At 33.8% G+C, this 25095-nt stretch overlaps 1 protein-coding gene and 1 long non-coding RNA gene across 2 annotated transcripts; one reads left to right on the plus strand and one right to left on the minus strand.

Moving 5' to 3' along the window:
* Positions 1–1507: 1507 nt before the first annotated feature.
* LOC117682694 (uncharacterized) lies at positions 1508–1959 on the minus strand. Its single transcript, XR_010713675.1, has 2 exons — positions 1770–1959; positions 1508–1598 (listed from the first exon to the last, which is right to left on the minus strand). It is a non-coding gene; the product is annotated as an uncharacterized lncRNA (long non-coding RNA).
* A 7184-nt stretch (positions 1960–9143) lies between these two features.
* On the plus strand, positions 9144–10760 carry LOC136275027 (uncharacterized). Its single transcript, XM_066083279.1, has 2 exons — positions 9144–10140; positions 10363–10760. The coding sequence occupies exons 1-2, from the start codon at positions 9144–9146 to the stop codon at positions 10758–10760; spliced, it is 1395 nt and encodes a 464-aa protein (XP_065939351.1).
* The last annotated feature ends 14335 nt before the right edge of the window (positions 10761–25095 follow it).

Here is a 25095-nt window from a genome sequence, read left to right on the forward strand (position 1 = left end):
TATTAGTCACACAGTATTGTATTATTATAGGCGAATATCTTGTGAAACGTGAGAAAACTTGTAGCAATTATAGAAGTACATATGTATACTTTTTAAGTCACCTGAGTCACTCAGGTTAATAATTGCACTGCAATTGGTCTTCGTCCGCCGTCTTGCATCGTCCTTTGTGCGTTATCAATTTTACGGTTTCAACTTCTTGAAAAATACCTAACCAATTGTTACCATTTTTGGTGTGAATCATCTCTATGGTAAACGGATTGGAATTCAAGGCTCTACTACATGTACACCCGAGGCTTCATGATCAGAGCATAGTATGCAAAAAGGACCAAACGTTTAAAAAATCTTATTCTCTACTCCCACAGATGTGGGGAAAAATTAAATGCATGGTTATGGTGTCCATAATTTGTGATATGCTTGGCCTCTGAATTAGGTAGAGGGGGCAATATGGTCATGCAGTAAAAATGTATTTAATCTAGAAAAATCGTCATCTCTACTTTAACTGCATGATTTTAATAATATTCTATACTTAAATAATATAATTCATGGTCCCTGGTTCTGGGGTTTAACCCCTAGGATGGGGAAAATATGGACATGCAGTGAAAATATATTAAAAAGCTTCCTCGCTACTCCTGTATATATCTAAAAAGATAAATGCCTGATTCTGCTGTCCATGAATCAATCTACCAAAATTGTGAAATTCATGGTTCATGGGTCAGGAGATCAGGAACTAGGGTGGAGCCAATATGGCCACATAGTGAAAATGCATATTTTAGTAAATAAATATATTCTTCTATACTACCGTGCAGGGAAATATTCGCCCTTGTTATATTTCGCCCCTTTCGCCCTCGTTGTCAACGGGCGAATTCAAAACTAGGCGAAACACGATGTCTCAAACTTAACACACATTTATGTCTGAGCGATTTCAAGACGGGGCGAAATTGTTTGCAAGAGTAGAAGCCGAAAATTACCCGGGGCGAAAATTATCCTGTACAGTACTTCCTTCGTGGGACATAAGGCCATACATTGTTATTATGTTTATGTTGTCCTGATGTTAAACTGTAAAATGCCACGCGGCAGAAGTTTAGGCTTTTCATCGATTTTGAGATTTTCAAGGTGGTAAAGTTTAACATTAGATGCCAAAAAATTGAAAGCAACGTAAAATAAGGTTGTTTCATGATGTATAGATAGTCGACAAGTAAAATCATGATGCATGCACCATCATTTTTTATTAATCATCTATATTTGTAAAGGATTGAACGAAAGAAATCATTCTAAAATCATTATTGGCCAAAATTTGTTTCATCAAAAAAAAAATTCTTTATGTATATAATCTTTAATTTATCAAAATACCCGATACCATTCTTCATCACATTGCAAATTATACGTATCGACCATATAGAGTTGAACATTTTTTTGCGGCATTTACTTTCTTTAAAAGCTTTAATTTTCATTTTGCTAAGTCATATTAGTAACGCTGCCCTTCAGGAAAAAATAGAAAACATCAATGTAGATTTCACCAATATTTTAATAACAACACAGATACAGATCGTCAAAGCATAAGCAAATCGTCGGGTCAGACACTGATTCCTTCTTTTAATCTACAATAAAAAGTAGTGCGAAATTTAAAAAAAATTAGGAATAAATGTGTACATTGCAGTCATTCAACTCCAACATTATATGTTCAACTTCTCATCGTCTTACTTAACTAGTTTAGTTATTTTATTGATATTTTGTTTAATTAGAATATATAATAATAGTTTACTAATTACCTCTTCAAAATTTACCATTCTCCATCACCTCATTCATTAATATCTATTCTTATGCGTGTTCCCTTTCAGTTTGTAATCCTTCTTTTGTGTCATATTTCCGTAAAGGCCTTTATAGGAATCTAAATGACCTGTTGGATACTGTCTGGTGTCATGATCAGGATATACGCTACCAATATGCGTTATAGGATATTTGCTATCTTTCTTTGGGTAAGTGTCATACCTTTGTTCTGTATTGTATTTGTAAGCATTTTGGTAAGTGTCATACTTTTGATCTGTAGTGTATTTGTAATCTTTGTATGGATAAGTATCATACTTTTCACCTGTTCTGTATTTGTTATCCTTATAATCTTGGTAAGTATCATACTTATGACTAATGCTGTCTTTGTAACCCTTATTATGATAAGTATCAAACTTGTGCTTTTTGTGCTGAACACCAGGATACTTCTCAGGAATTCCTTTTCCTGTATAAGTCGGATGGATGTGGTTGTGTCTCCCTCTTGGGCTCAATGGTCCTACGTCCAATAAACCCCAACCAATGCCAGCTGAATGGTCAGAAATAGACCCTGAGAAAAGACCCCCAGTAAGTAAACGGTAACGTGGATGACTAACAACGTCATCGAAGTCTCCGGCGAGATCCATCGGTCGATTTTTTCCTGTTACGTCAGAAACAGGAAGTCCGAATTCGAAGTGTGAGTCGGTGTCGCCTCGTCTATTACGACGAAAGTTAGGTCTGATCTGCTTTTTGTTATACTTATCGTGAGGATAGTCCGATTGAGATGCTTTATAGTGTCCATCTGGATATTTATCAATTGGATATTTGTCAGTATTGGGGTTACCGTGATTGCTCATGTAGAAGTTTTCATTTGGATACTTCGCATTAGGGTAATATTCACCTTGTTTGCGGTTTGGATATTTGTCATTCAAATGTTCTTTAGGGTAGGTTTCTTTATATTTTCCATCATAGTATTTATCTTCTGTTTGGTAATCATGTGGTCTTTCGTCATGAAGAGGGTGAGCGTTAATACCAATGTATTTTCCATTTGGGTAATTATCATTTGAGTAAAGATCAGTTGGATGCTTATCGCCTTTATAATCCTTTGGAAATTTGTCGCGCAGGTATCCATTTGAATAGGTTTCTTTGTATTTCTGACCAGCATTTATATCACCTGAGTATTCTGTAGGGTACTTGTTGTGGGGAGGGTCATGGTGATAATCTTTCGGATGTTTGTCGTGATAGTATCCAGGTTGATAAATAGTATCTTGAGAATATTTATCATCTGTCGGATATTTGTCAAGCTCTTTGTACGTTCCTTCCGGATAATTGCTTGGATATTTGTCTTTGTAATACCCGTCCGGATACTTGTTGCTATGTTTGGTTGGTTGATATTTATAGTCGACCTTCTTCTTCTGAAATTTGTTGTAATGGACATTATGAAGATTAGCAACACGTTGCCGAGCCCTCAACGCCCCTTTTCCCATGTTCTGGTTGTGCATAAGTGGGTATCCAAATTGTTGATTTCGGTTGGCATAATGAGATTGATAATAGCTCAACAGATTGCGATAAAAATGTGCGTATGTGTTTCCTACAACTCCCGGGGCAAATTGTGCGAGTCCAGTTGCAACACGTGAGGCTCCAGGTGCTAGTTGTGCGAGTCCTCGTGCAACTTGTGCAACACCAGGTGCAACTTGTTCGACTCCAGGAATCATGTGAACATAACCATGCACAGGAGATACTCGTCCGAATGTAGAAACCTAGATTGAAAAAAAATATTTATATTTATATGATAACACCCCTTTTTGAATATAATGTAATGATATATACATGATTTATTTTCAACGTCTTTGCTTTGGATTTTGCCGTTAGATGAGCAGACAAATCATCAAAAGGCACGTTTATGAAGATTTAATTATACTTCTGCAACTGACGGCAGCTATTATAGCTACGACGTTAAAAAATAAGTCATAGAATGCTTAAATTACATATTCTTTTCGGATTAAATAAAATCATTTTTAGTGAACGTTGTAAAAAGGTTGCATATAACAGTGAAGTAGAACAGGAACATCCAGATAAAGTTGTTTCACATCCGGATTCAACCAATATTTTTAAGACTGTATAGAAGTTTGATGAAAATGTTTACAAAATTTTCATTGTAAGTCATACTTTTGAGATAAATATGAAATCACATACTGTTATTAAATAAGATATGAACAACTCTTGAATTAATTCTGTTAAATAAAGTAGTGAAAATTTTGCATTTTAATAGGTTTTTTAGTCGAACCTATGAACAAAGATACTTTTATTTGGCTTATTATAATAAATGTATTTAATTATTATTATGTTTTTAAACGATTTTTATCACTCCATTTGGTGCACGCCAACTTCCTAGAAGTTCTATGATAATTGAGTTCGAAGTCTTTCAATGATTGGTTGTCTTATTTTTCTATTATTTTGATAATTGTAGAAATGTTCATTTTTATTCCAATTTTATAATCCTTTAAAAAAATTATTGTTTCTTCTTCTATTAAGATTTCGTCAATTCTGCTTATAAAACTGTTAACTATATCCAAAGATTGGTAGCAAAACTTTCCTTACTTTATATCTGTTACCAAATAATCTTTGAAATAAAAGTTTCTGGTATCAATGAATTTTTGATCTAATTTTCTGAAGAAAAAAGAACTAGAAAAGAAATGTTTCCCATAGCTATGCATTTTAAAATCTAATTTATCCAAAAAAAAAAAATCACGTGAAATAAGACTGCAGATAAATGATATGAGATGTTTGACTTACCGGTAGTAGAATGCCCACAATCACCAGAAGAGGGAACATCTTTGTGATCGGCCACCGATGGTTGAAGGTTCTGAGGAAGACCGTCGTTCTTTTATACTGAAGTCCAGAATAAAAAGATTGACAACTGTGTGGTAATATGACAAATTCAGTTAATTATTTGCTAGACTTTTATGTGCTATTAATTTTGGTTTATTTTTTTTTCCTATTTTTTAATTTTTTGTTTTGTTTTGTTTTAACAATTAGATGATAAGCTTTAAATATTGCATACAAATCTGCATGACTGACATAATTACAGTGTTTAATGTATCAATAATCAGCGTACGCGCATCTTTTAACCACAATGAACCGCAACGAACCACAATGAAACACAATAATACCACAATGAACCACAACTATCTTTATTAGGGTGATCAATATTATTTACTCTTGAGTAAGACTAACCATTTATTTCCTTAATTTATATTTTCTAACTGGGGGGGGGGGTGCTAAAGTTATAGCTTTGATTAATATATGTTTTGAATGTCAAATATCTTATATATTTGAATTTAATCATTTCTGTTTTTGGTTGTTTTCATGTTTATTGTTATCAAATTAATGTTCATGCGTGATGTATAGATTTTTTCCCTATGTCCTGTATAAACGATTAAAGTTTATGTTGAAACAAACTAATTCTTATTTTATGTTTATGAAAATTACACACAAATAAAAATTTACCTAGAATATGAATTAGGCGTTAATTGTTTCGTCAACCAAACCAAAAGGAAAATGAATTACGTAACACCGATTTATTATTCTCGTAATAATTATTTTGACAGTACAAAAGGTTATTAAGTGTTATTTGTGGAAAATGTAATAATTCTATTTTCAATATTATCCAAAAAAATGTTAACACTCTTCCTAACTTTATTTGAAATGTGTGGATAAAATCAATATATTTTACTGTTATTTATAACAAACAAGAGAAATTAGTTTACGTCATATAAGAAAAAGAACCTTATCAATTTTGCTACTCAAAATTGTATGTGCGCAGATTGCACTGTTTATTTCTAAGTTCATTTTATGATAAACAATTTCTATCAAACACAAATTCATTTTAATATATTAAGCATATAACTGAATATAATAGCTTTTAATCATTTTGAAAGTAGGAATCGTTATATTGTTAATGCAGGGAAAGAATATCTTTATTACAAGCTTTTTTCTTTGGAACTTGTTAAATTTGGTGTCAGATATATTTAAAAGAATAAGAAAACTATAAAGTTCAGAAGTATAAAGACAAGAATTAAAAATGCCCATATTATGTAATTTTTGATTGATAAGAGTTTTTTGTAAATTGGTTTGATGTTAACAATGACACGTACCATTTTATTCAATTATTTAGCACTCTTAATAAGGTGTTGACAATATCGATATTCAGTGTATCATTCTAATGGGAATGTATGAAATGTTTCACGTAAGACAATTCTCTTAACCACAATGAAACATATTGATACCACAAGTAACTGATATTGTGTAGTAAATCGATTCACCTTGTAATTATTATCTTAATGATATCTTGAAAATAAAATAACAACGTATTGTAAGATGTGTATTCTCGGATCTTAAATGACAAAATTTCAAGTACTTATCTAACTATTTCATAAACTTCTTAATGTCTCTCAGAGAGAGAGAGAGAGAGAGAGAGAGAGAGAGAGAGAGAGAGAGAGAGAGAGACTTTCTTTATGCTACCCTATTTCGCTAAAAGATATATATTCCTTCTCATCTCCAGTTAAGTATACATATAATACATATGTGGAGGCTTTATCAAACATGTTGTTTTTAACAGACCGCGTATACATGAGAGCTACCTTTGGTGATCGAATGTACACTTACAACAATACAAAGGGGTGTCATAAATAATGTGAAGGAATTTTAAACTTCCATTCAATCAACATCTGTGAAGCAAACAGAAAGTGCGTTTATGAACAGTAACATTTGTCATATTTTCAATGTTGATTTTTGTTTAATTTTAAAAGCAACCAGTCAAAAAAGTTAAACTAAGTTAAAAGTAACAATAGGAAGACGTGTTTTATTAAATCATTTTTTTAAACTTACGCGAAGTGATAATATTTATTTTCGTTAATCGATCCTGATTTTACTCTTATACTAATAAAATCGGGGCTACAAGGTTGTGACCAAGTATTGAGAAAATTTTAAAAAGTACAATTAAGATAACAATTAAGATGCCATGGTAACATTGACAATTACTCCCTTCTGGTTTTTGTGGATAAATTTAAATGAGACTTTTTTTAGAGTCCACCGTTGTATTTCACACCTAAGCACACGGATTTTATTCAAATAAGGCAAAACAAAATATAAATCAGAAATGTAAAATTATCTTATCAGTTAATCAAACACTTCCAAATGTCATGTGAAGTGACTGATGGCTATTGGTATCATTGCGGTTTTCTGCGGTTTCGTGTGGTTAAAAGACGTATACATGGCTTTTAAATATCAAACGCTGTATTAATTCAAGTTACGCAGAGTTATATGCAATATTGAACGCTTATCATTTGAATATTACATTGTAACTCCCCCCCCCCCCAAAAAAAAAGACAAATTGTAAAAAAGTAAACCAAAATTAAGAGCATATAATGATTTGACGATTCCTTAACTGCATTTGTCAAAGTACCACACGGCTGTCAAACTTTTTAAGTCGGGCTTCAGTATAAAAGGACGACGGTCTTCCTCAGAACCTTCAACCATCGGTGGCCGATCACAAGGATGTTCCCTCTTCTGGTGATTGTGGGCATTCTGCTACCGGTAAGTCAAACATCTCATTTTATTTATCTGCAGTCTTAATTCACCTGATTTTTTTTCTTTGAAAAATTAGATTTTAAAACTCATAGCTATGGGAAACATTTGTTTCAAAGGTCGTTTTTTAACAAATGTTAATCAAGTTCGAATTTGCTCCTTATTATTGAATATTGTTAACAGTTTCAGAAATTGAAAGTTAACAAAATCAAACTTTAAAGAAAATATCTATTAACAATTCTAAAGGTATTATAATATTTGAATAAGGTTAAACAATTCCACAGTTATTGATTAAACATAGTATGTGCAAAATTTTATAAATGCAGCAGTATTCATTTGAAATGTTTGAGTTTAATATTTTCGGTTTCGTGATATAATCTCTGTTCTTTTGATATATTGTTAAATGAACTATTAAACTAAGCATGTAAAACAGACTTTCATTCTCCATTTAAATTCCACCCTTTCAGAATAATAATAAAAAAACCCACACACGCACCAATCGTTTGAAGACTGAATAGAAGTTCTAGGCAATTAGAGTGTTCTGCCCCTTGATATATAGAAAATCCATCGTGCATGTAAGTGTAAGTTTCGAACATTCTTGTATCATAACAAGACAAATAAGGTACGAATAGAAATTTTGACACATTTTGTTGTCTTAAAAGAAAGGAAAAAGATTTTTCCATTGCATCTTCATTATTCTAAAACATCTTTCTAAAAAGGATATGTCTTTTTTTTAAACTTTGTGTTTTGAAAACAAACGCATACTAGAAGCCGTGGTATTTGAAATGGGTTTCAAAATTTTGCATTCCTTTATTTTTCCTAAAACGTTCGGCTGAAATGCCGATTATAGCGCAATCTAATCACTACATTATTAAAAAAGAATTCATTTCAAGAGTTGTTTCTATTTTGAATTATATTAGTGTATGATTTCATGTAATAGATCAACGACATATTTTCTACTTTTAAACTAAATCTTTTATCAAACTTATATACAGTCTATAATATCGATTGAAACCTGATGTGGAGCAATCTTTTAATTTCTCGCTGTTGTTATTTTATATTTTGTTTGCAATATGCAACAATTTTTAAACGTTTACTAAAATAGTCTAGTTTATCCGAAAAGATCTTCGCAATAATAGTTGCCCGTTACTTGCAAGAGTGTAATTAAACTACAATAAATGCGGTGACGTGCACTTTGATAATTTATCTGTTCAATTAATGGCAAAGTATATGAATGTTGATTACCCAGAGTTTAAATTGTCTAAGTCGGATTGTTATAAAGTTTAATGCCATAGGTAAATTTTGTTCTAAACGCCAAAATGATTTGATCTATGAAATAAATCATTATTGACATTACATTCGAAAGTTTTACTACATTTTAACATTTTGCAATAAGGCTAATACAAAAATATAATTATTACAAAACAGAGGAAATTCTGACAAAATTTTTAAGATGTATTTTTTCCTTCTTAAACATTTTGGGCAGTGCTACTATTAAATAGGTTGAGGTTTAATTTCTTGTCATTACAATGTTGCATATTTTTGTTGGTTTTATCTCACTTATTCTTTAAAAAATCGTATGGCACGCAATTAAAAAATTGACAAATTGAAATATACATAAAAACCATCAAGAACACTCACTGAATATATTTTTTATCTCGGTTTCTACAGTCGGACGAGTAATTCCTGTGAATGGTAATGTTCATAGAATACCTGGAGTCGCACAAGTTACACCTGGAGTCGCACAGGCTGCCCAAGAAGTTGTGGGAAACTCATACTCCAATTATTATCGCATGCTAATGAGCTATTATCAATCTCTTTATGCCAATCGAAATCAGCAAAATGTAAACCCTATTTTGAACAACCAAAACCTGGCGATAGGAGCATGGAGGAATCGACAACAAGTTACCAATCCTTATTACATGCATGTCGATTTCAACATATCTCAGAATAAGAAAGACAACTCTAAATATCCAACAACGAAGACCAGCGATAAGGATACAGCCGGGCATTACAAAGACAAATATCCAAGCGCCTATCCGGAAGGAACGTACAAAGAGCTTGAGAAATACCCGGCAGATGATAAATATCCTCATTATCATCAAACTGGATACCATCACAACCAACATCCGAAGAATTATTATCATGATCCTCATCACAGCAAGTATCCTACAGACTACCCAGGCGACATATATTCTGATCAAAAACACAAAGAAACCTATGCAAATGGATATCTGCATGACAATTATCAAAAGGATTATAAAGGCGATAAGTATTCATATGATCATTACCCTAATAATAGATATCCAAACGAAAAATACATTGGCATTCACGCTTATCCTCATCATGATAAAAACCCGCTTGATTATTATACAGCTTATAAATATCCTGGTGAAAAACATAAAGAAACCTACCCTATTGGACATTTGCATGACAAATATCAAAACGGTAAAAAAGGTGAATATTACCCTAATGAGAAGTATCCAAAGGACAACTACATGTACATGGATATTCAAGCTGTTGGTCATCCGCTTCACAGTTCACGAGCTGGAGGTCTTTTTTCGGAGCATATTCATGACCATTCAGTTGGCATTGATGGAAATTTCTTGGGCGTAGGACCATTCAGAGGAAGAGGAAAGCACGAATACATTCATACGACTTTTACAGGAAAAGTTGTGCTAACTGGTGTAAAGTATCCTGGTCTCCAGCATAAAAAGAACAAGTATGATACTTATCATACTAAGGATTACAAATACAGCACCGGTCAAAGCAACATGGATGACCCATACCGTAATAAGGATTACAAAGACAGCACTGATCATATGTATAATACTTACCAAGATTATAAAGACAACAAACTCAGCGCAGATAATAAATATAATACATACCCAGATTATAAGGAAAACACATACAGCATAGGTCAAAGATATGATACTTACTCAAACAAAGATTACAAACACGCTGCAGGTCAAAAGTATGACACATACCTAAAAGGTTAAAAATACACTACAGAACAAAAGTATGACACATATCATAAGAAGGATTACAAACACAGCACTGGTCAACAGCATGATACATACCCCGATTATAAGCATCACAAATACGGCATAGGTCTGAAGTATGATACTTACCAAAACAAAGACTATAAACACACTACAGGTCAAAAGTATGACACATACCCAAAGGGTTACAAATACACCACGGGTCAAAAGTATCACACTAACAAAGAGAAAGACTACAAATACCCCAAGACGCATGTTGGGAGCGTATTTCCTGATCACGGCACCATGGATTATCCAACTGGTCGTTACGGTTTCTATAAAGGCCTTTCCGGAGATATGATACACAAGAAGGATTACAAAGTTAAAGGGGACACATATACAAAAGTGAAGAGCAAGACGACTTATTGATGAAACCAGGTGATGGGGAATGATCAATTTTCATTGAGGTAATTAGTTAATTATGCTCACAAAAAAAATCAATAAAATAACTGAACCTGTTAAGTAAAAGGTTATGCATTTCAGTATATATGTGTTCGAATTGAATGACTTTACTGTTAACCGTGTAAGTTTTTTAATATTTTGAAGGATATTTTATTGTAGGTATGGACGGTGGAGTCAATCTCTAATCCAAAAATTTGCAAATCCTTAAACGATCTGTGTTGTTATTAAAGTATTGGTGAACATTTTAGGAATGTTTTCTATTTTCCTGAAGTTTATTGAGTTGAATTGTAAATTCATTTTGGTAATTAAAGATTTCAGTAAATGCTAGCAAAAATGTTCAAAAGTAGAACTCTTTATTGATGATGCGTATTATCTGCTATGTGAAGTTTCTAAAGATAAAAAAGACAAAACACAGATTGTTGTGGAAAATTAAATGTCAACAGATCAATATTTTACTTTTTTTCAAATGCAAAAGATATTATCTTCACATGATATAATCTTGAATTGTGTTCAACGGCTTTTTTCTGTATAAATATATTACGCCCTTTCAAACTTTATAAATGATTAAAAGATATGTTTAAAAATAAGAAAAAATAAATTCAAAGATATGTTTGAGTAACAAAAATAAATTCTTTTCATTATTCATCCGGACTTTAGTCGTTTGATCAACGTTCAAAATTTCAAAACAATCTACTATTTTGTGCAATCCGTCAAATTGGAATAAACAATTGTATTTTCCATTCAATATATTTTCTTGTGAAGTTATCTCGCCTAACGAACAGTACCGGTACCTTAACTGTTTGGCAAACCTAGTGACCTAATTGCGTGGGAAAACATAAAGTTCAGTGATTAACTATTTAGATTCAGTATAAGTTTCCGGATAAGTCTGTTAGTGTATATCATGATTTCAAAATGATTTCTTTTATTAAATCCTTTACAATTATAGATGATGGATGAAAAATTGCACCAGACTTAAAAGTTGAGTAATCAACGTATACTAAATGCAACCTGATAAAAAAGTATAAAGTACAAAAATATTTGCAACACATTGTTTAAAAAATCGGGGCTACTAAATAAATGTAAGTGCTATTAATAACGGTATAAATGCCAGGTCAAATCATCGATACAAACATTCATCCTTATACTTTACTTATCTTAAATTACATATTTGTAGGTAAAAATCACGTGCATTTTGTTAAATCATCTTAGATAATATCATGTAGCGCTAGGGCTATTATATTCTTGTAATCCAAATCCTTGTCTGTCCATATGTAGTGAAATACTAAAAAATGGCTACAAAATCAAACCAGTTTTAAAAGAATGATTTTAAATGAATGTCATTAATGTATCATAGTGGTAATTGTCGACTTTCTATAAATTCTGAAACAAGTTCATTTTACGTTTGAAATTGTTTAAACTGTGTATAAACATCACAATTCATACAAAGTAGTCGACGCCTTTATTTAAATACTTGTAAACATTTATGTCTGAAGATACATGTAGCACTAAAATTCAGAAAGGATTTGCATGTACTATAACATTAAACGATTCGTAGATCGAACAAATTGAAGTGACTTTTTCTAAAACAAGCTGTGGTTGTGGTTCAGCGGCTAATATTACAATTGCGACGCCTGATGCTACGCAGGCACGTAGCATCGTTTTTGAAAGTGGGGGGGCCAGACCCATCCAAAAAAACTTGACAAGCAAAAAAAGGGAAATTTAAAGTTTTACAAAAATCTTCAAAATCCTAATCCGTGGGGGGGGGGGGGGGGGGGGGGGGGGGGAGACTCAACTATGCTCGAAAAAAAAAATTTCCCTACCAAAATTTTTTTCCCCTCCAAATCATGAAATTCCTAATCCGTGGGGGGGGGGGGGGGGGGGGGGGTAACTTCAATTTGACTACTCATTTCCTAATTTTCATACCAATTTTTTAGTAACTTCCAAAAAAGTGGGGGGGGGGGGCCAACTCCATGATAATTCATTTTTTTATATGTAAATTTTAAAAAATTTGTTGCTGCGAGAAAAAGTGGGGGGGCCAGGCCCCCCCTGGCCCCCCCTGATGCTACGTGCCTGCTACGTGTATAAAATATTCCTTTAACAGTCGACATCTCCAACAGCTAGAGATAAATCACAACTTAATAATGGAATTGTGTCATTTTAGGCGTCACAAATGCACACCAGCCCTAAAACTTAAGGAAACAACAAATCTCTTCACACTCAACCGACGCTACAACTAACGATACAAACTTTTTATCATTAAGTGTTGCAGTCGCACCCTATAATGTGACATAATAGCTAGCGCAGCTCGCGAGCGCACAGCGCCGGCGCAAAGCGAGCTCTACCGACAAGGCGGGTGTGAATAGAAAATTCGGACTAGTTGCACATTCATTCAACGGATTTTTTTGGCGTCAGTAAATCGGACCAGTAATGCATTGTTTTAATCGTCCCAGTAGTTCCCTGTAATCACGGCAATTTTTATCACTTCACACTCTCATAAAAACCAGCAAGACAATAAAAACAATAACAATGTATACGACATAAAATCAATGTTACCTCAAAAGTTCACCTCAGTACACTCAATCAAAAATAATTGAGTGACGTCACAAAGGTTTACACATTGATCAGATAGATTTATTTGGGGTCAGTAAATTTTGACTCGCATAGTACCAATGGTTTCCAACCTCACGTTCTCGCGAGAATCAAAGTAAAACTTTTGAGAAGCATATAAGATGATCAATTTTAAGAACATCATGCTTTTTAAGTAAATAAAACAGTATACTTCGCGTACTTTTATTTCTCCGGGGAGTTTTGAAGAGTCGGACGACACTTAACTAACGTGAACTTTGACGTCACAATAAGGGGAAATTACTCCAACTGAAGTAATTGTAAATCTGCTAAAATCCTCTAAAAATCTTGCAAAGCTTAAGAATGAGGACATTTCTTCAGATATAGGAAACAGTTGAAACTTGCACTCATTTGGATGAATGCTAAAAATTATTTTATTCACTATAATTACAGTAACGCTTATTTCCAGGAACGTACACGTAGCATCGTTTTTTTCAAGGGGGTGGGTGGGTGGATGGCAGTCTCATCCAAGAAATCCTTACAAGCAAAAAGGAAAAATAAAGATTATTCACAAAATCATAAAAATTCTAATCCTTCAACTCTTCAGCAGTTAAATGGTTTCTTTATTTTCACTTCCATTTATTATATGTTCCAAATCCCAAGGGGGGGAGTGGGGGGGGGGGGGGCAACTCCATTTTCTTTGTATAATATGATAAACACATTCTTATTAAAGCGTAAATTAAAAATAAAATTAAAGTTAATTTTTTTTTTTTAAAGTGGAGAGGGCAACTCCATGATAAGTCGATTTTCTATGTGTAAACTGAAAAAAAATTTATTTTCTTTTAACATGGGGGGGGGGGGGGGGCTCAATGATAAGTCATTTTTTTTAATGCAAGTTTAAGAAAAAATGTCTACTGCAAAAAAGGGGATGAACTGGCGTACGTTACAATCACTTAAAAAGAGGAGATAGAGTGCAATAAACGTTTATATTAAAATCTTTATTATTCAACAACATTGCCACCGTATCTGCGGTTGAACTATTGTTCGGCTTATAAATAAATAAATAACAAACCTTATAAACTATGAATAATGTTAACTAGATGCTGACTTTAGACAGTAATACCCGCACCAAGTGTTGCCCCTAAATAACATTGTTTTGTACCAGTTTAATTAAAAATGAAGGCCACATGCAAGCTCCGGTAATACATTTAAAAATTATAGTTTTCATAACTAAAGGATGAGATCCCTTCCCATATGATAATATGAGCAGCACTTTATGTGCAATTTGGGGTTGAACTGTTAGCAGTGAATTTTCAGTTAATCATTAATCTTAACATTTCATGTCATAGAAAGTATAATGGTCTATATAATTATTACAAACAAAATAAAAAATTGAATTATGCCCCCTCCCCATGGCTGTTGCCGGTTTTAGATTTGCTTCTGTGTGCCTACATGTACATCATCGTGTGCACAGATTTAGAGAAGGGGTGGGGGGTCCAACCCCCCCCCCCCCCCCCCCCCCGCCCCAAATGAAAATTCATTTATATCAATAGTAAAATTACCAAAAATACACCTTGGACCCCAACGCTGTTACAGACATGTAAACGCTTTAACCCACTGCGCTTGAATGTTAGGTAACATTATTTTGGGCGTAAATATTTAATTAATATTTTACATCCTTTATTGTTTATCTCAATAGGAATTTTACCTAATAAAATAGTGCAAGTGGATTTGAAGAATAGGTCATAAAAATACATGCATGTTATAAATAACTGATCTTTGTCTGAAGTTACGTACACAACACAGGTCTGCAGGGTTCATTAGCGGGTACTAGTTTTACCCAGCTCTTCGGTTAGATGGCCGGTTCACGTGTATACATACATGTATGTGTTTTCCATATGCAGAAAAGGATTAGTTTAGATCAGCTAAAGGAATTCATTATTGTGTTTTAATTGGATTATCATTATGATGTTGACCAATATAGGTAAGCATAATACATGAAGTAGCAGTAGCACAATATAATGAGATGCCAACATACATAAGTTCTACTTTCACTTTCTAAATGTGATCTCCCTTTGACAGCATACTGTATCATCATCTTTTGATATTTAAATAAGCTTATCATCGCAACCTATCCTACCGCATTTGTAAAGTCTCTGTCATTTTAATTGCAAAAGTTATTTTTTTCATTTAAATGTCAGACTTGCACTATTGAGTTGACCCCATATTGACCCTGTATAAATAATTTCGTATTAAATTTGTGTATTACATGTAAATAAGTGTAGACACTTATCATTTTATATGAGTTATAATAGGAAGGAAGGAGTATTTCTTTCTTAATGTATTATAATGCATCAAATACAATATACCCTTAGGGTAGGTCATGACCTTATGGGTCTGTTCCGACACCACGAAACAGGAAAATACAAAATATCTTGTAATGTCATTATGATGCATCATATGGTGTAAAGTACATTAATGACCCCCAGGTGTTGTCTTTAACACACACCCCCGCCTTTATGAAATAGGGAATGATGATACACTGTATATTTTGTTAACTTCTGAGATCTGAGATCCTCATCCCTAAACCATATAATTTATTCTTGCTCTTTGTGTCATTGCGCGTAAAATTGTATATAGATTATGCCCCCTTGGAGACACTCTGACATTCTAGAACTAGAAATAATAAAGTATTTTATCTTATTCATATGTAGTGTTTGATCCATGTGGGTAATTCCTAGCCTAATGATGACACGGCTTTGTTTAGGAGACTTTACAATTGCCCCAAAAAGGCGAATACACATTTGTTTATAAATCTTAAAAATTGATTTAAGCAATTTCCAAAATGTTAATGTGCATCAGGAGAGAAAAAGCAATCAAGAAATGATTTAAAATTTGCTACTGTACACATGTAAGAATGTATTAAGAAGACTGAATCTTTAGAACCAGGTTAGATGGGGGGGGGGTGTGAATGTGGAGTATAAACATTTATAATTTGAAACATTTATTGTTATTAATTTTAACTTGTTAATGAATACTAGTTATTGATCCCAAGGTAGAAATATGACCTCTGATCATATCTGAATAGATCATTTGTCAATTATGCAAGGTGTAATGTTATTTTTGTAAGAAAAACATTTTTTTCCAGTTTATAAAAGTTTTTAGACACCCAAATTTTATTTTGATTTTCATAGACCATTCGACAATAAAAGGGGGGGGGGGGAGAGAGAACAGTTTATATTTGAGTTTGTTAGGGGGTGGGGGTTCCAAGTCATATATATATTTGACAATTTTTTAATGTCATTTAAAATAAGACTAAGCCATACTACAGTCATGAACATGAATAGTATAGAACAAAACACAAACTAATACATGTATATATATAGGAAGTATTACAAAACATAGATGACTGATCTATATCTGGGTTCTTAAATTGAATCATATATTATGTACATATTATATTATTGTTTCTTTGTTCAAGACATTTCAGATGGTATGTATACAGGTCATGATCCCAAGTGCTTTTCCTGAAATTAACAAATATCATAAAAACCATTGAGATCCCCACCTTAATCCAAAGATATTATTCCTCCTTAGGTCATGGCGCATCAGATCATTATAGCATGTAAGTCATGACCCTAAGGGGTCATCCTGACCCCCTAAAAATCAGAAATTGTCAATTATCTTAAAATAAATTATTGATGTTTGATGATACTATCTCTATTTAATCTCTATTATAAGTCTCCCGAAAGAAATTTAGAGACTTATTGTTTTTGTACGGTTCTTATTACATGTATTATTATTCTTCGTCTTCTTCTTTTTCTTCTTTCCCGCTCTGAACTTGTTTCTCGGAGATGGCTGAACAAAATTATACAAAACTCTAGGATATATGATAGGCCTGCATATCTAGTTGTGCACCCTGGTTTGATTTTCCTCATTTGAGGTTAAACAACCATTTTTCGGGGGGGGGGGGTGTCTAACATTGAACCTTGTAGGAAGAATCGTAGACTCTTGATAACATGAAAACGGACAAAGATAATAATATAGGGGTTTCATAATTATATATCGACTGTTACTGGCAATATATAGGGTTTATTAGATCTGACCCCTGGGGTTATCCCCACCCCCCAGGAATTTGAAATTACCATATATTTAAGAAACTGTTATAATCATGACCCCTAAACCATATATATATATATATATATATATATATATATATATATATATATATATATATATATATTCATGTTTCTGATGTCAAGGGGCATCAAATATTATGTAGGTCATGGGCCCTGTGGGTGGTTCTGACCCCCTCAAACAGCAAGTCCCTTAATATCTTCAAAACAATTGAGATCCCCACCCTTAAACCATATATATTCTTGTGTCAAGGGACATCAAACAGTATGTAGGTCATGGGCCCCGTAGGTGGTCATGACCCTCCTCGAACAGGAAGTGCATGAATATCTCGAACACTGTTGAGATCCCCACCCCTTAACCATATATATTCTTGATCCTTAAAGGGCATCAAAAGGTATGTAGGTAATGGGCCTCAGGGTTAAATTTAATTTTTCAAAACTGTAATGCACATCTATGGATCAGTTCCTATCATATCCCAAGATATGATGTGTCTATCCATTAAATCATAAAAGGAGTTCTAGTATCTATGTTTTTTGAAGTGATAAACGTCAATTTTCTGCTACTTTTTGACTCCCTTGGTGAAATTTAAATTTTTAAAACCTTACTGCACATCTATAGAACAGTCCCTATCATATCCCAAGATATGATATGTCTATCCATAAAATCGTAAGAGGAGCTCTTGGATCTATGTTTTTTTTTCAGTGATGAACGTCAAATTTCTGCTACTATTTGACTCCCTGTATGAAATATAACTTTTTAAAACAAAACTGCACATCTACAGGACAGCCCCAAGTATATCTTAAGAGATGACATAGCTACTCCAAAAGTTGTAAGAGGAGTTCTGGGAACCATACCTTTTTTGCCAAAAAACGTCATTTTTTGTTGCCCACTGATACCCTAAATAAAAAAAAAATTCTGGAACCTGATCACACTTCAATATGACACCCCCAATCATATTCTATAAGATCATTTGACTACTGCCAAAAAAATTGACGTTTTTGAAACCAGTTTTTTTGTTTAAAAAACGTCATTTTTCAGCCATTTAATGACCCCCAGGATAAAATTGAAAATTCCGAAACCTTATTGCATCTATAGGATACCCTTAAACATATTCCAAGAGATGATTTGTCTGCTGTTGAAAATGTAGGAGGAGTTCGAGGAAGAAGGTTTTTTGTGAAAAAAACGTCATTTTTTACCAATTATTTGACCCCCAGGACTAACAGATAATTTTTAAAACATTTTTACAGAACAACATGACACCCAAATCAAACTCCAAGAGTTGAGTTTGCTGGTTTATAAGATGTAAGAGCAGTTTGAGAAATTAAACGTGACAGACGGACGGACGGACGGACGGAACAGGGTAACAATAATATACCCGAACTTTCTTTAGAAAGTGCGGGTATAATTAACTGAAAAAATAGGTATGTTTTATTTTACTTTGCAATCAAATTTACGTTCAACTTGTTAACTTTATTCTTATTGATTTATCATAATTCATTATTTGATCACATGCTGCGTTCGCCCCAACGGTCGCACCGTAAAACATATTACTTTCATAATAACATATTCATTTTCATAAATTTAATCACTATTAGTAAAGAAGATGAGGGAATAAGATTGTGCAACTGTCCATTGTGTTTAGTCGTAAAATACAATTTTGAATTCATTTTTTCCCAATTAAATCTATTCAAATATATTATAATACAAGTTTGCAAAAGCACAATTTCTAACTATATTCAGTTTTTAGTATTTAAAAACAAGAAAAACAAAAAAAAAAATTCGCCAAAAATTTTGGTGGTATCGAACCCATAACATAAAAACCCTAGATATTTTAGGTTTGCATACGTCAGGTACTCTAACCACTGAGCCATTTCAAACACAACCAAGTAAGCTGTTTAAATGTGATGTGTGACTTTGGCCACGAATTTACGGACTTGTATTATTTTATACAAACCGTTGAATTGTTGGGATACAAAATGATATTTTTAATGCATAGTGGTTCATCTATCCACTTTTTTGTTGATGGATATTGGCTTATTTTTCATTAGACCTTATTTAGACTATGAGAAAAATATGGAGCACAGACCCACTCTGTAAAAGAAAATGCCTTGAAGTTCTAAAACATGACAGTATTTGCTAGTTTTGATACGTATACGCTTGGGTTAACATATTCCAAGAATTGAAAATATCAATAGTTTAAAAATCAATATTATGTTAAATATATATTGTTTTAAATGATTTTTTAAAACAATATCAAATTTACTGATATTTTATTTTTTTAAGTAGCTTGTCCGACCGTGCATGGGCATTTTAAATATAAAGTGTAAAATTACATATCCAGACAGGAATTTACAAATGGAAGTAGAACTTTTTTTTTGGTCTCCAACAAAAAGTAAGGGCTTTTCGACATCCCCTTTACCTTTTTTTAATTTGAAATGTTAGGAAAAATCATATTTTTCCCAAATAGTGTAACCTTTTCCTAAATAAGTCATGCAATGCAAAGATAACTCCAGAATTGTATAAGTAGATATATTTTTGATTTCATTAAGACTATTTATAAAAAAAAAGTAATTACTTATTTCTCGGACCCAAGAGTAAGTATGCTAAAAATATTGGTCTATATACGTTATTAAAGCAAAGCAGGATAACTCTTATTATGTGTATCATTATATAGATGGAATATTTACGGGCCGCCGGAAGGCGGTCCGTGATTTGATATACATTTAAATATTGTTACTGCGTTTCTACGGGATAGTTCTTTTTTTAATAGAATTAATATTATGCTTATTTTTACGAATTAAAAGTAAATTTGCATGTAGAAATATGTGTTATGCCTTTTAAAAATATCACATATTTTTTGTTTTACTCATAAATGAAAAATATGTCATACATATTAGATTGTCGTGTTTGGCGTGTTTTATCAAGACTATAATCTATTCGGAAAAATTCAGTGTTCTTCATTCTTTTCAAAACAATTTATTGGGATCAGTATGCGGGACATACAAAAAACCTGAAATACTAAGGAGCTGAATGTCATTTAATTTTATATAACTGATATATTTGAATGTCTATGTGTCGTGTCAAATAATCCGACTTAACTCGATATGAGTTAAGGCATGTTATGGAAATGAATAGATTAACCATTTCACTAATACATACAGTCGCACCTGCTGTTACGGCCACCTGTAATCAGCGGCCACTCACTAAAACCAGGTGCGTCTGTACATCGAAAGAACTCCTCAATATGAGGTTCTCGTAACCTTTCGCACGGTCCCTTTTGGGTACCTTATATTACACATGCGCAGTAGTGTATCGACCTTTCTCAGCTTCAACCTGGAAAAAATTCAATGCATTGTTTATCACGACTGACTTAATCGCTCGATTTATCATCGGTGGATAGTAATCGGGTAATCTTGTGTAATTCAATCAATTGTTCAAGTTGCGGTACGTATTCACTTCCATTTATTTTTTAAGGGGTTTTAAAACTTTGCAATACAAGATAATTGTCTTATTTCGTCTGCTTCTCTCTTTAAGGCGGCCATGATTGTTACATTAGATAGTCATTACGATGTAGGTTTATTTCAAGTCAAATTGCGGGCCATCAACGGCTATAACTTGGTTAATAAAAAGTTTAGTCATCATCATTAAAATATAATATTCCATTGTAAATTTTAATTTAAAATAATTTAAAATATTCAAATTCAAGTAGGCATTAAAGGGACTACAAAGCTAGTGCTGGCCTAGGACTACGCTAGCATATAGTTTATACTATATAGTATCATATAGCATAAATACGTAACGTTAACAGGTACAATAACTTTATTGTTTAGTTACGGTATAACCTTATAGCCATATTATATCGTTTATGATACATTTATTTTCATTGATATTTCTTTATAACTTTGTATCTACTTCAAAATAGTAAGTTACTCAGTTTTGTTAACTTCCTAGAAAATGTTGAGGTCTAAAAGAAAGAGCAGGTCACCCTACTCCAGGCGAAATGCACATCCGGCTCTCAGGGCCCTCGATCCGGCAACCACAGCCACCCAAACCCAAGCAGGCCCACGCAGGCAGCGGTCCAGTTTGTGTCCACTCAACCTCAAAATCAAGAGCTACCAGTCGATGATCCTACAACCAGTGAACACACTGCAGTACCACTACCTACCATAGCGCCATCAATCCCTCTGGCAACTTCAGGTGAAAACCCTTTAATAAGCATTTCTGATGAGCTTGGGGTTCATGTCCCTCAAACCATCAAAGACAAAATATGGTCAAAACAATACATTGATCTGTCAAAAATCATCAATTCAGAAACAGTTGATACATCCGTTCAGGATTCGCACACATTTTCCATAGTTGAGTGTCATTTAGTTATTGAACCAAAAACTAAAACAAACAAAATTACATCAATTAACAGCTGGCTTGATGCGTTTTTGATTTTCTCAAGTATATACCTGGCTAGACACCCATCAGACATACAGGATATCTTGAAATATATTCACACAATACGTTTAGGATATAGCGGTAATATAAATGGCAATTGGATTAAATAAGACAGGCAGTTCCGTCTCAAAATGTCAAAAAACACATCAATTTCATTTGGATCTATCGATGTTATGGTTATGTATATGCAGGCTCAAGTTCAACAAGCTCCACAACAGTCAAAATCTTCACTCAAATGTTTTGATTATAACTTTAAAGGTTCCTGTCCCAAACCCCAGTGTTCATTCCAGCATATATGCATGCATTGCAATAAATCACACCCACGCATGCATTGTTGGTCTTATCAGTCGGCCCAGACCCAAGTCATCAGATCCCTTCATCCTAATCCAGCACACCAAAATTTCGCCCCGCAAAATAACATCAATTTTCGTCCCTTACGCCCAAGACAGTATCAGCCACCAAGACCAAGATTTCATGCACCTAGGTTCAACTCCAATTAAGATCTCCGTTTTAGAGCAATACCTCGCTACATATCCAGATATATAGAATGCTCAATTTTTATTAAATTGTTTCAAATCCGGCTTTTACTTGAATTACATAGGCCCAAGAGTCTACTTACAATCCAAAAATATGAAGTCCGCGAGTGAACATGCTGATCAACTTTTGGCTATCATTGAGAAAGAAATTACGTTAGGAAGGATGTCAGACCCCTTTTCCCAACCCCCGTTCCCCAACATTAGGTGTAACCCTGTTGGGGTCCTGCCCAAGAAAGATGGAGGCTACAGGTTAATTTCAAATTTGTCAGCGCCCATTGGCAATAGCGTCAACGAGCATATTGATCCATTTCTGTGCTCAGTGTCTTACGCTCTTTTGATCAGGCCATTTCTATGATCCAAGAGAATGGCAAAGGGGCATTGCTTTGTAAAATGGATTTGTCTAGCGCATTCAGACTTTTACCTATTCACCCTTCAGATTTTCCACTGTTAGGAATATGTTTTCAAGAAAAATACTATTTTGATAGATGCATGCCCTATAGTTGTTCCATAGCTTGTTCATCTTTTGAAAAATTGTCATTTTTTCATTGGCTCATAGCACAAAAGTCTCAAAATTATAATATCATCCATTATCTTGATGATTTTTTGTTTGTTGGCGAGCAAAATACATCACAATGTTCAAAGCTTGCTGAAATGTTCAAGTTAACTTATGAGCAGCGAGTTGGGCGTCCCAATAAACGACAAAAAAACTGAGGGCCCATGCACTCGTCTATCTTTCTTAGGACTAGGTATTGATACCATAGATAAGGTCATTTTCATTCCTGACAATAAGGTTGCTGAACTTAGGTCCAAGCTTTCATCAATTACTTCTTCTAAAAAAGTCACCCTGAAAGAAATGGAATCACTTTGTGGTTCGCTTAACTTTTTCGCCAAAGCCATCCCTGGTAGCAGGGCTTTTAACCGCAGGTTTTATAACACAGCAATTGGTATTAGGAAACATTACCACCTGATCAAGGTCACACGAGCAGTTAAAGAGGATGCTAGGATCTGGCTCACATTTCTTGACCAATACAATGGACGATCACCATTCCCAGAACTATACTGGTCTTATAATGAAACCCTAAACCTTTTTACCGATAGTTGTGGTTCCTACGGTGGAGGTGCGATTTTCCAGAATCACTGGGTTGACATATCCTGGCCAGAGTCTTGGGGTCCAGATATAAGAAGAGATATTACATTTTTAGAATTAGTGCCTATTCTTGTAGCCATCTGGATTTGGGCAGATCAATTTACAGCTAAGAAATTGCTAATAAACACTGACAACATAGCTCTGGTCGATATATTGAATGCCAAGTCTAGTAAGTCTCAACGTGTCATGTCTCTTGTAATACCATTGGTATTATTATGTATGAAAAATAACATTCAGATTAAAACTAGGCATATCCCAGGTTACCAAAATTCCATTGCAGATTCAATTTCTCGATTTCAGTGGGAAAGATTCAGATCCCTGGCTCCGCAGGCAGACAAGACTCCAGCCCGTTTACCTTCGGAATTGTTGTCCCTCTTAGACCCCATGTAGAATGTTTACTTGAAGCAGCAATATCCAAAAATACTGCGTCAACGTATCAACAAGGCATAAATTCCTTTGAAACTTTTTGTACCAAACACAATTTTATCTTTTGTTGGCCTCCACCACTGGACCACATAATCAACTACATCGCATACCTGCATGCAATAAAGTGTCCTATTCAACAACGATATGTTATTTGAGCGGTATTAGTTACAAGCTTCAGTAAGAGGGTCAAATTGACAACACTAAAACTTTCATAGTTAAAAAAATGTTAGAAGGTTTCCATCGGTTAAATCCAGCGAAGGATGTACGGTCCCAAATTTCCCTATCTTGTCTCAATAAATTAGTTTCTATACTACCTACGGTGTGCACAAGCTTGTATGAAGCTGTTATGTTTTCAGCAGCCTTTCATTTGGCATTTTTCGCATTATTGCGCATTAGCGAATTCACTTTCACTAGCGACGACGCACCAGCCTTATTATTTCACGACGTGACCATTAATGAAACACACATTGGTCTGTATATTAAAGGTTCAAAAACAGACCAATACAATAGGGGTACTAAGCTACAGATTGAAATAAATTCTCAAACCAAGTCTTTATTCAAGCACATGCGTGAATTTTTGGCAGTTAGACCACAAATACAAGACTTAGTCCTATTTTTCTGCCATTTTAACCCCACACCTCTTACTAAATATCAATTCACATCAGTACTACATAAGTCTGTCAAATTTATTGGCCTTGACACAACAACTTTCAAATCCCACTCATTTAGAATAGGTGAAGCTACACATTTGTACTTACAAGGGCATTCGGAGGAGGACATTAAGTCAAAAGGCAGATGGAAATCTAACGCGTTTTGTTCATATATCAGATTGTAAAGCATAATGTTATGTGTGTTCATAACAGCCTCGTATTATTATTCAGTACTAAGTTTTCAGGTCCCAACACCACGGTCTGGATCATTGGTTCGTCAATTATCGAACATGCATCCCATCACGCTGTCCAACAATTTGGAAACCCACACCTAGACCTACAGAAACATAATATCACAGTATTTTGGCATGGAAAGAGTGGTATGGTCTGGGAGGATG

The sequence above is a fragment of the Magallana gigas genome, chromosome 4, assembly GCF_963853765.1.
Source record: "Magallana gigas chromosome 4, xbMagGiga1.1, whole genome shotgun sequence".
NCBI lineage: Eukaryota > Metazoa > Mollusca > Bivalvia > Ostreida > Ostreidae > Magallana > Magallana gigas.

What these genes read in the sequence shown, in the direction of transcription:
- LOC136275027 (XM_066083279.1), top strand. Translation starts at nt 9,144, where the DNA reads ATGCTAATGAGCTATTATCAATCTCTTTATGCCAATCGAAATCAGCAA. An exon ending in CAACATGGATGACCCATACC is followed by an intron (nt 10,141 to 10,362) that starts GTAATAAGGATT and finishes AATACACTACAG; the next exon opens with AACAAAAGTATGACACATAT.